The following is a 13503-nucleotide window of genomic DNA, read 5'->3' as shown; positions in this document are numbered from 1 at the left end:
TCGGAAGTGGCGAACTTTGGTTCTTTAGAGGGCCAGACGGTTGAAGACCAACTGCACTGAAAATTTTGACCTCTTGAAAATATGACACCTGTAATATGCGCATGCACGGTGCAAACGACCAGCAAAAATCTTCAATTTTGAAACCGAAATTGAGAATTGCCAGGCTAGCGAGCGGCCGGCCTGAGGAAACCCTGCGCACAGCGGCTTTTGCGCAATGGCTGTTTGCCAGCAGGTGCAGCAGTGGCTGGCGTAGCCAGGAGGGGGGGATCAACAAACCACTCCCCCGAAATTTACATACACATGCACACACGCACACACACATTACAACATTAAACACTACAAGCATTCATTCAAAATGTCTCGCAGCCAAAACAACTCTTATGGCCAATTAGTTGCTCACACTAATTCAAAATGCCTCATTCCCAAATGCTCGGCCTCGTTCCTGAACGTGCACGAATTTCGCACATTCTTGGAGGCCATGTAGCAAGTGTGGTAAGTATGCATCTTAAAATGCTCACCTGCCCTTGCACTAAATGATGAGTAGGCTTTTGTATCATGAAATCTAAATTTTATTGTACAGAATGGAAAATTTACACAATGTACACTACTTGAGGTTGAGATGAAGTTACTAGGACACAGACACAAAACGCGGATTGTTCCCACTCGCAACACAGGAATTGGCGGGCACAATTTACGTCAAGTGGACGATTACCAACTCAGTGGTAGCATGCAAGGACTGCAGCTTTTACACCAAAATTATCTTTCCTTACTCCAGACAACTGAGCAAGTAACAATAAATTACAAACTACCTGTAACAGGCAATCAAGCTGCACAAATTTTATCTGGACAAAAACTGCAAATAAATAATGAAACGACTTAGAGAAAATTGAGCTTCATTATAAATAATTTTAAACACTTTCAAAGTGAAATTCAAATCAAGCACCAACACATATGCACTGTTCAGCTTTTACCAAAAACATTCTGCATCCAGTAAACACACCAGGGTTGTTTCAACACACAGACACCCACAACCAGGCCATTCAAATCTGGCATGCTTGTAGCCAAGGCACACATCTTTATTGAAACAGGAAAATCAGATAACAGCAGACATTAATCACCCTTTTTTTCAGCATTTTAGCTGCCCCCCCTCCCCCAAATGCATAGGCATTCCAATAGACACATCTCAATACAGATGGCGAATCCGCAGAGTCAGCAATGCTGAATGTGCTTAAACAGCAGAACAAACGACCAGCAAACCGTACCAAGAACAGCACCCGAAAAGACGATTACAGTGGAGAGTCAAAAGAGGAAGGAGAGAAAGTTCAGGGAGCAGGCTACAATGGCTTAAATCTTTTTGGTACACTACAATGCGGTATGTCCAATAAGTCTGACTGAACAAGTCCCACGTACAAAGAAGTCTTCTATTCGTGTTTCATACATCTTCTATGTTTTTTTTAACGATAACCAAAATTTCAGTGTATCACTCACCTGGGGCATTGAAAAAAAGAATTACTTTAGAAGCCGAGCATCTGGGGAGCATTGGAAGTTGAAAGCCCATTACTGTGTTGCCACAAACCAAACCATTGGGGCATTTGCAGTTTGTACTGCAGTATGCATCATTTAATCCTATTTCAGATGTCATTAAAATATGGTACAGTTTTTATTTTAATTAAACAATCCTCCCCTTGGGTAAGATCTTGCTCCGCCTCTCTCTGCACTACGGATAAGGCCACGTGAGCAAAAAGACGATTACCTGGCTTGACATAAGATGAGCCAACTGTGCACCATATTTACCATCGGCCACAGTCAATGCTACCAGAGGTTGAGGCAGCACGCAGTAATTTCTATGGCAGAGACTGGCAAGGGTTTTACGACAGGCGAGATGACAAATTGACTTACGAAGCCCCAGCAAGTTTTTTAGCATTAAATCAGGGTGCTTCATACATACTCATTAACATCCACACCAAAACGTATAATCAGGGCCGATTCCTGCGTAGCACACCAGTCCTGCCATTAACAGTGCCAATATGCATCCAAGCAGCAAGCTTTAGTTACTTGTGTGGTGCTACTGTGGTTGCAGGATGGTATTAAACTACGACTCTCTGTGTTTTTCTTTCTATTCAGCAAAAGTCCCGATTGTACACTGATGTTATTCCTTGAGTTTTATGATTTGGTTCCTGCCTGCTTTTGAGAGCAAGTTAAACACTTTGTTTGCATTTAAATGTGTTTAGAAGGCCACTGCGTACGTTTAGGGCCCACGCTATTGAATTCCAAAGAGCAGAAACCGTGCTAGAGGAAGGAAATTCCGATATATATACCTAGTTCTGAACTGCAACTGCTGCAACAGAGGGAATCATCACTTGATTTCAACAACTCGTTCGTTAACAACTTTTCCTATGCAAGCTGAACTGTTCAGCAAGGCAAACCGACAACACAATACAGTAAGTGAAAAAAATGTTTTCCAGGCATTTGCAGACGTGACACAATCGGTTAACCTCACCATACAGCGAAGTGTTACTGGTCAGGGCACCTTGCAAAGTGGGCCCAGACCACTGGCCCTTGTCGTTTGAGCCTGCATCTGAATTTCCTCACAATAGGCGATGCTTGAATTTTGGTTATCGTCAACCATAATTATTAAATTCATTAATCATTATTAACCATATCAATCGATAAAACAATGTGCCAGTTGCGAGTGCAGTATGCAGCTGCACAGCACCAAAGCTCCCTAAATGGCCAACCACAGATACACACGCTTTAACAAACCAACAAACGCAATTGATTCATAACGTTGCACCCTTCATGTGCATTCTAACCGTTTCACATAATGGCCCTGCCAGAACAACCTCCAAGCAAAAAACAACGTTGAAACAAGCTAATTGCCACCAAACTATCAGAAGTATTTGGCCTCTATAAAATAGCTCCCAAGCCAACAAAACCAATAAGTGCGCGGTTCAGAAAATAACGCGTGCCCTACCTATTAGATATATTTATATTTACTTTTCAACAGAAAACAGAAAACGGAAAAGGTAATCACGACAGCTGATGTATATGGCCCACATCAAAGCCTCACAGGATGCCCCCCTGCAGCCAAGTGCCTGCCCAGGATATTTAATTTGGCCTGTATCTTGCTGGCATAGTAATTTTATCTCCAACTCAAGCAACCTCGAAACGCGTGTATCACTTCAATGCCCACTTTGGTGGGGAAACCCATATGTACAGGCGTGATCATGGTCTATGTACAGTGGGAGAATATCGCTTCAACACCAAGGGAGGCCAGAGTGTGGACACTCCAGGAAGAAACCCAGACAGCAACCCTTGAGCAAGCAACAGAGACAATGCTTGCTTACAAACTGGCTCAACACTGTGCCGATTCCCCTCAGTTTGTGCCTTCACAGCTTTGCACCAGTAAACAGCCTGGGCTTGCCCCACTGTTCACGCTGTCACAATTCCACCTTGGGCCTGTAGTAGAGCTTGAGCGGGGGGTCCTGCACAGCAAGCAATTCGAGGGTTCAGACACATGCAGGAGCTCCAGAAGGGGGTGGGGGAGGTCAGGGGGTGCTCGCCTCACCCCCCCCCCCCCAGTATTAGCACAAGAAATCATGGCTCTAAAACAACGACAAAAAACTGGCTGAAGTGGTCCGACTGAGCGATCCAGCCAGAATGTGCAATCCGTGAAAAGAAAAGCTGCTCCGGATTGGACTGAGAGACAGCACCGGGTGCATGCTAACGAAGAGACCCAACTGCCAAGGTTAATCAGTGCCTAAATCCCAATTCACCTTGTTCCCCCCCCCCCCCCCCCCCCCCCCCCAACTTGAAAACACTTTCGGAGCCTCTGGACACATGTTCCCCGAAGATGCCCAGCCAGAGATGTGCGCTGCCACAGGCGACTCATTATTACTGTGACCACAATGGGGGATCAGACTTGGCAACCGAGTCCCGCCTACAGCTTGTCAGTACACATAATGTGGTGAAGAAAAGGCTGCTATACAAGGCAAACTACACTAGCGTACAAACAGTAAAAAAAAAAAAAAAAAAAAACGTCAGGTGGGCACAGACTGCACATTCATGAATGCAAAATTGAGCAAAGTCTAGCAAACTCCTAGGCCTGAAGTAGAATGTTCAGCTCCAAGCGAGGCATCAGAAGCCCAGTGGATTAGCCACTCTTGAGGACATGGCAAAGTGTGTAACAAGGGTTTGAAAGTTGGTTGTGTTACAGCTTTGCCTTATTTTCTATACTAGCAGCTTTAAAAAGAAACAAAAACACAAGACTAGGACATTCTAACTCACTGGAAGTGAAACCACTCACTTGGGGCTTCATTCAACACATCAGTCGGTGCCACAAGTAGATTCGACTGATTAGCTAGACATTACCAGCGCCGCAGAAAATGCAGCTAACATTTAAAGGGAGTGGCAACCTTATCACCACACACTTTAAAAGAGCCAAGCAGAAAACACAAGTTTGTTTCATTCGAAAGATTGCCCCACTAGAATCATACTGACCCCACTTTTAACGTCAACTTCGCTCAAATAAGCTGCATAATTAGGAAAAAAGGGACTGGCTCATTTCCTGCAACAGAACCCATGACGTCATAAGCCCTGCTGTGCGATTGGGTGAGGCCGGCAAAAGCAAACGCAAATTAGGCAGGGTTTATAAGCTTGCCGAATGAGCTTTTTGCACTTAAATGCAGGGCAGATTCATTTTATAGAAGTAAGAATTGTGGGGTGAACAATTAAAGTTACGCACGAAGTTGAAACACCGAAGCAGTTTGTGTGGCACTTTACTGGCTGACACCGCTAACACAGCCGTATGATGCGCTGGACTTGTCTGAAACAACACTGACCAACTGACACAAGTGGCACGGTCGCTACGTGACCATGTTTGTCAAGTCATAGCTTAAGATTTAGGATACGATTAGTATGAACCGTAACAAAAATATGGCAGGTGTAGAAGTCCAGCCAGAAGCAAAGTGCGAACAATGACACTTTAGCACTAGTGCAGCGCCATCTATGAAAGTGGGCGATAAATAAGATAACCAAACGGGCGCCTGTGAGACTGTAGCAGCTCGGGTCAACGAGCGATATTTAGTTTTAAGGCCCCACTCTTACTACGTCATCGTCGATGCCACAAAAACACGATTTAGCGAGAGAATCGAAATTTTGACTTTAAATATTTTAAATTTTTCCGTGAATAAAGCACCATTTGCTGCCAAACAAGTGCTTAGGGCCCTATAAAACACTAAATCTTTCGAATGAAACAAACTTTCGCATTTTGGAAACCTGCAATGTCTGCAGTGACCACTCAGACTGCCAGCCTCAGTTAATCAACGCAAAAGCTCCGTTTCAAAGGGAGTTTGGTGATGTCATCAATCCATGCCACGCAACTGACTAAGGTGTGGCAGGTAGGTACTTCTTGATCCCTTGGCGAGTGCTGGATCACGCCTCATCTAATACATTTTTGTTCACAATTTTTGCAAGGTTACATTGCCAAACTTTTTGCTTAACCACAAAATTCACAGATGGAAATAATAGTGCACTATTGAGGATTTTGTCTTTTTTAACTTTTTCATTATTGTGGGAATTGGACGAATTTTTAAGGGTCTAATAAAAAATTTATTTTGTGCTAAACATATTGGTTAGGCACATATTGCAGTGACATAAAATGCAAATGATTTAATGTTTTCACAAATAATGGTTGGGCAAAAAATTATCAAATTCAGAATTGTTGTCCAGAAGTCGAAGAAAATAAATAAAAAAAAGTGTATAACAAACCACCAGTAGCAGAAAAAATTTAGAATACAGACAATCCTGGATATATCGAATTATTGCATACATCTATCAGTCCAACCATCCCCTTGAAATCCTATGCAAAAGTATAGCAATTTTGTACATGTGTACTGAATTCTCGTCCACCGTCACATTCCATATATGGAACACCGCGGCGCAAGTGCCCCTGCAAGTGCGCTTCTCCTGATGGACTTGTGGGTGATGATGATGACCTCTCGTACGCCGCGCCGCTTGGGTGGTCGTCAACACCCACTCGACCAGCTCGATTCGCTAGCATGGGGATAGCCTCATGACGAGAACACACGGTGTGATTGGACGCGAAACGGGAAGGGGAAAAAGGAAAACTAGGGGAGGCGTGTGACCCAGCAGCGGCTCTGCTGGCATGAAGACTGGTGGGCGTGGTGCATGTTTGTTTTGTTCACGGCATCCTGTCTACGGAGCCACGGTTGTAAAAAAATGGAAGAATTTGGATTTAGCGACAAAAGCAAACATCATTAGACCGGTGGAGGCTATTGAAAAGAAGTCATCGGTTGCAGAGACATTCAAAATTCGAAATTCCTCGCAGCACGTTTGAGCATGACACTGCGCAGCAAGCTGACATAAGGTGTAAGGTGAAGGCAGTGCAGCCCGGCCGTTCTGGACTGTGGCAAGCGCGTGTTCCTCCAGCTGGTTTTGCAAAGTGGCTTCGTTGAGGCTCCGATGACAGGTGTTCGGATACAAAAGACGACGGCGTTAAATGCCTCGAGAGTGAATTAGAAAGCTGTCCACATTTCCATGCAAAATTCCAGATGCCACAACGGCACGTAAGTTCGTAAGCGTTGACGACAACGTGCAGGCTGTGGCGGATCGCAATGATGCGGTGATCATGGTGGGGATTGCCATTACCGAAGAACTGGACCTTATCAGCGACCGTGACAACGTTCTCAGCAGCCGAGCTTGCTTAAGCATTCAACGTAAGTCGCGGCCATGGCGGCACAGTGGAAGCCGGCATTTCTCATTTGAATGGCGTTAGTAAGCTTGAAGGGAGTTTGGTGAACTTCAGGACACAGGAGATAAAGCAAGCGAAGCTCACAGACTTGTTTCATACTAAATAAAGTGCGGTGGTTGTTGCACTGTGTTTCGTATTTTCCGTGCTTTGAGAAACAAATGAGGAAGCTTGTCGCAATTTCAGAAAGCTCTCGGTGATGTGCAAAGTTTTCGGATAAGCTTCAGATGGGCATATTTTATATCTCAAATTATCGATATATCGAACTATTTTGCCATCCCCTTGGAGTTAGATATATCCGGGATCGACTGCATACATTTTGCAGGTAAACATTTCAAAAACACGTTTTAGAAAAAAAATCGAATTGTGCGGAACAATCTGTCAGATATAAAAAAAAAAAAATGTTAGCACACGTCATGCCTGCGCTTTGTAGTAAAGCCCTACTTTCATTATAAAATGAGCAATTTTGGATGGTTCTTTGGCAGAAGTTTGATGGTCTGATATTATTAGAGGCACCAATTAGTCCCCACATGTCGAAAAACACATTGTCAATGACTATGGCCAGCAGAAGATTCAGGGCAAGCAAGTGATGCCAGGAAACCCACTTGGAGTTCAAACTTGGTGGTAGATGCTTGTTGACGTTCTGATCATCACTTGTCTGTCAGAACTTTCACTTGAGGTTTATCATGATCTTCTGACTAGCTATGGTAGCTCTGCTTGCAGGAATAAGGCGCGATGCGCTAGAATCAAGCCCAGCAAGCTGTCACCTGACGAAAAGCAACACTACAAGCCTTCTACATTGCAGCACCACCTAACATTTTCGAAAAGAAACAATATCAAGCCTGTTGGAGACTTTCTTAATGCAAAAAAGAAACCTAAACCGCTGTAAACTGGCTGAAAATTCCAGCTCTACTTGTTAGACATATGGGGGACCTTCAGAAATAAGCTTATGAAGCTACCCTTTCTCTGAACCAAAGCTCACTAGTGAATAGCTGGAGTCATTTTTAGGTGATTATCACCTCTTAACGCTGTCAGATTACAAAGCTGACAACATAATTCGGTATTTGACTAGCTGGGAGCCTTTTGATCAAGAAAATTTGATGGTAATGCAGCATAACCATGAGCGGCATGCCTTTCTGCCAAGCGCATCAGCCATGCCCCCTTTTGCAAAAATTCACGCACCTCAGCTCGCAAAAAACGCCGTTAAAAGTCTCAATGTCACCGGAGTGAAGAAATTCAAACTGATTCTAAAAGTGCAGTGCCTAGACTACCCACTGGGGTGCATTAGGTGCACGAGAAATGACTACAAGATGTTTAAATTGGCGATATAAAGCGTCGATCCCCAGTGATCGATTTGAACAGGCGTGGTAACAAAAGAGCTAATGAGTACTTGCACACCTATGCTTGCTACTTGATCATCCTTGATGTGCCTGAGGCTACGCAACATTGATTGGCATCATCATCATCATATCCTGGACCACATTAGCGCATGTTTTGCTTTTCCCTTTTCCTCTTTTTTTTTGCCATGCTGTTAAACGTCGACATAGATGATCACTTCTATGGCACCTCTTGATGCTCGAGTCTTGCCCCTGGGGGTCGACGAATCCCACAGAGACCACTGGTCTGCTTGCTGCCACTGCTGCTAACACCCCCTACCACCGTCAAAGATCACCTGGCCCTGCCAACTAAAAGCCCATCAGTAGTATGCAGAAGACAGTTGTTCCCATTACGCTTGCATTCAGTATTAGCAGCACCCTGTTTGGAGCCACGCAGAGCAAAGGTTGCAGGCTAGCGTGGTGTGAATTATATAATGCACAGCCCGCCTTGATAGCACGACAAAGTTAACAGGGCTGTTAAAATAGGCCAGTGCATTAGCTGCTTCTGTTCTGTGCAAAAATGTGATTTTCAATTCTTGATACATAGCTTGTATCTTTTTCCTATAAATCCCCTTAAAGAGGGATTGTGCTCTTTATTACAGTTTTTTCTGTACTGTTCTCCACAAAATTCCGCGAATTACACGAGGACCTGTACTGTACAAGGCCACTGTTTTGCTAGTTTCACAGAGGGCAGCATCAGACAAACATGTTTTGTTTTATTGCAACAAGCAATGCGGTGCAGACAGACCCTGTACTGGGGATGGCACCCTACGTTGAGCGTATTGTTTTCCACCGACCTGGCAAAAGCTCCTCAGGTCATCGGCGGCATCAAGTCAGACTACTTACATAAGTGTCTCAGTGATCGACATCATGGCAGGCCGAAGCTATACCCGCTGTACTTGGAATAAACTTTTAAGCCTACAGCAGCCCCGTTTTTAGGAGCTCCAATCTTCGCCCCAGAAAAAGAAGTACACAGGTTGAAAAGGCATTCTGTACACTCTGTACAAAATGCCTTTCGCAAACAACTCACTCCCATCAAAAATAAAATGAAGGCAAAGTCAACGTGCTCACCTTAAACCTCCATCGTGTGACATATACAAACTTCAGGGTGTGGTCCTTGCCAAGGATTTCCTGGTTGCAAAGGATCTCCACCTGCAAAATGGAGCCAGCAGCATTCCTCAAATAAGAAGGACTGCTACTGATTAAGTGTCATGTTCTCACTGACAGTGCACAGCTACCAAAAACTGGCATGGCACAGCCTGGTGGCTTGTCATAAACTTCAAAACTATTCCCTTCTTATAGTGCGAAGGCTCACCGGATTTTAGAGATGGAAGATAAGGCCCTACCAACGACATCACTATTGCTAAGGAGCCAGCCAAACTGCTGGCAGTGTAGAGAGGGGGAAGAAGAGGGACACGGGTGTGCACTGGCCTGGCATAGGCGTGATTTCATGCATTCAGGTGTGACGTCAACATTCACAGCTTATCCACAAACGGTATCCCCAGATTGATGTACAATGGATATGAAGCTGCTTGAAAGGTTCCTGAATTTCACGTTAAGGCTGTTAGGACTGTCAAACATGAAGTATAAGCATAGGCCTAACAAAAGAGATTGACCAAGCCTCTTAGTCACGTTAACAACGAGAAGGAAATTACACAAAGGGAAAAGGGTGACTATGATGACTTCAAGCCAAGCACAGATGTCCTCTACAAGCTCGCGACACACTGAGGCATATTGGACAGCACTTCATAAAATGGCTAATCGACTCAATCCTTTTAGTAAGTCAATCAGTTACTTAGAGCACAAGCACTAGGAGGGGTAACCTGAGAAATCTGAGCATACCGTGAATCCTGTGCATGTACTCAGAAGCCTAGCACAGTGCTACATACCCACAGAGTAGCACATACCCACGGCAGTGTACTGGACAATGCTTAACAAGACAGAATGCATGCCACTTTCACACAATATTCCACGGTTGGCACAGCCACAGCACTTACAGATCCCACACCGATTAAAATACAGCACTGACTAAGGCTGCCGACGTGTTACCTCCTTGTATCGGTCGAGGTTGTTGAACAGCTTCTTGGCAATGAACTTCTTCAGGTGGGTGATGGTGGCCTGTGATGAGCACCGGATGAACTTGCGCCGCATCTGCTTCAGCTGGGCACTGTCCGACTCCAGCAGGATGTTGACCTGCTCGTCCGACCGGTGGCAGTCCGCCTCGTCCTCCTTCGAAGAGGAAGCCTTGGAGCCAGCATCCTTCTCACTGAGCATCCCTGCAGAGAAAGTTTCAAGGGCAAATTGCATCTGCCCTCCCTTCCGGTGGAACACTGCCAGCCACTGTAGAGGAGTTCAATCAACCAACTCACCAGGAGCGTGCACCTTGGGACACGGAAGGCCCTTACGGCGGTAGAAATCCCGTTCTCGCTTCATTTCATCTGCAATTAGGGGCATAAAACATGAGCCACAAAGTGCAATGTAATAATGTGCCTACTTTATTTGCTAGGACTGCCTCTGAGAGCCTCTCACTAAGCAGTAGGCATTATGCCACACCTCGGATTCACCAAGCCACAGAGCCTTTTTTCTTCACGCTGCCAAGCCAACATCAGCAAGATGGCCCGTGAACGCAGTTCAGTGACATTTGGAATGTTACGCTGCAACATCCCTTCCAAAAGCCATGCAGTGGCTCATGTCATTAGAAAACATCTTATCCTAAGCATTGTGTTTTACGGGACCCATGCACGAAAATGACCAAACTATAGGATAATCCTTGAGTAACTTTAAATGCAAAGGGACCTGCCTGCACGTTGAGGGGGAGGCGTATTTTAGATTACATACCATCTCCATTACTATGAAACACCAACTGAGAATGAGGATGAAGCCCGATCCACTTTTTTATTGACATAACCTAAAGGGCATTACATAGCGGAGGATAACAACAAGATATTACCAAGACCCAACCCCAATTGAGAGGGCTAGTCGGACCGTCCTAGTACGGGTTACCAAACACAGCAAAAGTCTAGGTAGTGACAAAGCACTTATGGGTTGAAACTGCGCTTAAAATGGTTAACTGATCAATCATGATTGCGAATAGCCTTCGAAGAAATGCTCTTTCAGTCTGCCTTTACAGCTCATGCTACACTAGAATTACCCAAGTTTGATTTTTCTTAGCATGAAGTAAAAACTGCTGCATTAAAAAGAAAAAAGAAAAAAAAGGATCTCCTTGTGACATGTGCTAGCAGCGCTCTAACAATTATGGAGTAAAATGTGAGGCCACGGCAAAGCAGCTCCAAACTACAGAAGCCAGCATGTAAAGAGCCTAGTTAAACCAAAATGTAGGGTCAAGAGAAGTGGAGCTGGAAAGAATCAGGAGAAAATATAACAAGGTATCATCATGCTGAAGTACATAGAAAGGTAACTGAACTTCTAAAAATCAATGATTGCAACAAGTATAAGCGAATAAAATAATGTGTTTATGATAAGGGCACCCAGATATAATCAATAATGTGTCAATACAAAAATAAATTGAAAATAGGTGATCTACAAGCAAGTTATGTCCACCTGTCTTCAATCTCCTACCTTGTGCAAGCTCAGCAGCAAAATGCACTATTTCCCAAGCCCTTCCACGAAATAATGAAAGTAAGGCACTTACTGTATTGCAGATTTGGCACCAGCTTGTATACAATGTCCTGCATAGTCCTGTCGTAGCTGCGAGAGTGAAGCACGTGTCAACCACAATTACTGATCCACACAACTGTGTGACGCACTGTAATACCTGATGTATTGCAGCGGGTAGCTTTGATGAATCACGATTTCACAGGTAGGGCATGTGTTGTTGTCATCCAAATGTTTGACCAGGCAGCTCTTACAAACTGGAACATAGTTACAGTCACGTGAACTCAGTGCGAACACCGGATAGTGCCGCGTCTTCCAAGCACGCGGACATGGGCACTTACATGTATGCAAACATTCGGTGACTGTGGTGGCGTCGATTAAATACCCCTTGCATATCTTGCAGATGATGTGACTGTTCAGCGTTTTTAATCGAATCCGCCTTTCCATCTGCACAAGTCAGGCACGTGAAAGAACCGTTAGCAGCGCGAACAGCACGCGCATTTCAAAAGCCAGTCGCTGCAAACGCACACCGCGGCAATATAATTGATTACCTCACTAGGCACAAACACATCTTGCCAACACTCCGTAGGATGGGAGAAATCTCGCTGCATCTTTGCTGCTAAAAGCTCACACCGCTCGTTCAGCGCTGATGTTCGGAATGAGGTCCGGACTCCGAATGAGGTCCGCACGCCGAGCGATCGTGCTTGACAGCTCGGCAGTACGAGACGCGCAAGAGGTGGTGCTACGTATGAGATTGGTTGGCTCGCGCACGCGGCATCTCGAGCCACATTGCTGCGTCTCCCTGTGCATCTCTGTATAGCGGCGTGCTCTCCGCGCTCTTTACACGGATCAGGCAACAGGCTCACTCACGGCACTGATGATGCCACTCACGGCGAGTGGGCACCGTTGTCAGTCCGCTTTACACCCCGCTGCTATCAACAGTGCTGACATAATAAAAGCGAGTCATAGCACGCAGAGTAAAACCGCAACTGCACCTATTCAATTGGCTCCCACTCAATCGCACGGAACACACTCACTTCGAAGAGCAGTTGCGCTGCAACCAGAAAGCAACGCATCTCCTTCTCGTAGAGGTGTGTGCTTCCGACGCATTTGGGGTCGCACAAAGATTAGTAAACATCGCGAAGGCGCAAGGCATGTGCGTTTGATATCGTTCAAACTCTCCAAAGGTGAGTCAGCAGCAGTGATCAGAAACTTCTCTTGCACTGACATGCAAGAACACACAAGCTGATCGCTCGACGAAACAAATACCTGTCTTGATAAGGATTCGTGGGGAATGAAAACCATGAAGCACAATGTCGTTTCTCGGCTCCACTCTTTCACATATCAGTAGGTGGGCATCCAGGTTATCCGGAGAATTTGCTTTGTACGCCGTTACTGTATGAACGAAACGGGAAAAGCATGTCACAAGGATTAAATCAGCGTTTGCATCGCTGTGTTGAGGTAGTGACAAACGAAAACACATGAGGGCAGACTACAAGTACCTTTAAAAACTGTACAACTGGGTAAAACCACGACTGCACTCCCAGGATGATGACAAAAATTGCTATTACGACTGCGTGCTTTACAGCCACCGTATTGTTGTCCGGCCGTTTTTGTTGTTTATTTTTCCGGCATTGCACGGAGCGTCAGCGTTCAGAAAGGAAGAAACGGCACGTAAAAATGTTACTTTTATAAAACATAAATGTGTAATCAAATACTCTGTTAGTTTCTACATAAAAAATA

General features: G+C 45.0%; 1 protein-coding gene across 1 annotated transcript; it reads right to left on the bottom strand.

Annotated features, from left to right (window-relative positions):
- Positions 1-552: 552 nt before the first annotated feature.
- L(3)73ah (polycomb group ring finger 3-like lethal (3) 73Ah) lies at positions 553-13415 on the bottom strand. The gene is made up of 9 exons (XM_077687953.1): positions 13263-13415; positions 13030-13155; positions 12102-12207; positions 11921-12017; positions 11798-11853; positions 10515-10583; positions 10195-10421; positions 9217-9297; positions 553-3485 (listed from the first exon to the last, which is right to left on the bottom strand). The coding sequence occupies exons 2-9, from the start codon at positions 13063-13065 to the stop codon at positions 3441-3443; spliced, it is 717 nt and encodes a 238-aa protein (XP_077544079.1). The 5' UTR covers positions 13066-13155; positions 13263-13415; the 3' UTR covers positions 553-3440.
- Between the last annotated feature and the right edge of the window lie 88 nt (positions 13416-13503).

The sequence above is a fragment of the Haemaphysalis longicornis genome, unplaced genomic scaffold (assembly GCF_048455015.1).
Source record: "Haemaphysalis longicornis isolate Haplotype H1 unplaced genomic scaffold, Haemaphysalis longicornis Haplotype H1 scaffold_1, whole genome shotgun sequence".
In the NCBI taxonomy this organism is placed as follows: Eukaryota; Metazoa; Arthropoda; class Arachnida; order Ixodida; family Ixodidae; genus Haemaphysalis; species Haemaphysalis longicornis.
Note: the sequence above shows the minus strand (reverse complement) of the source record. Positions and strands in the feature narration are given on the sequence as shown.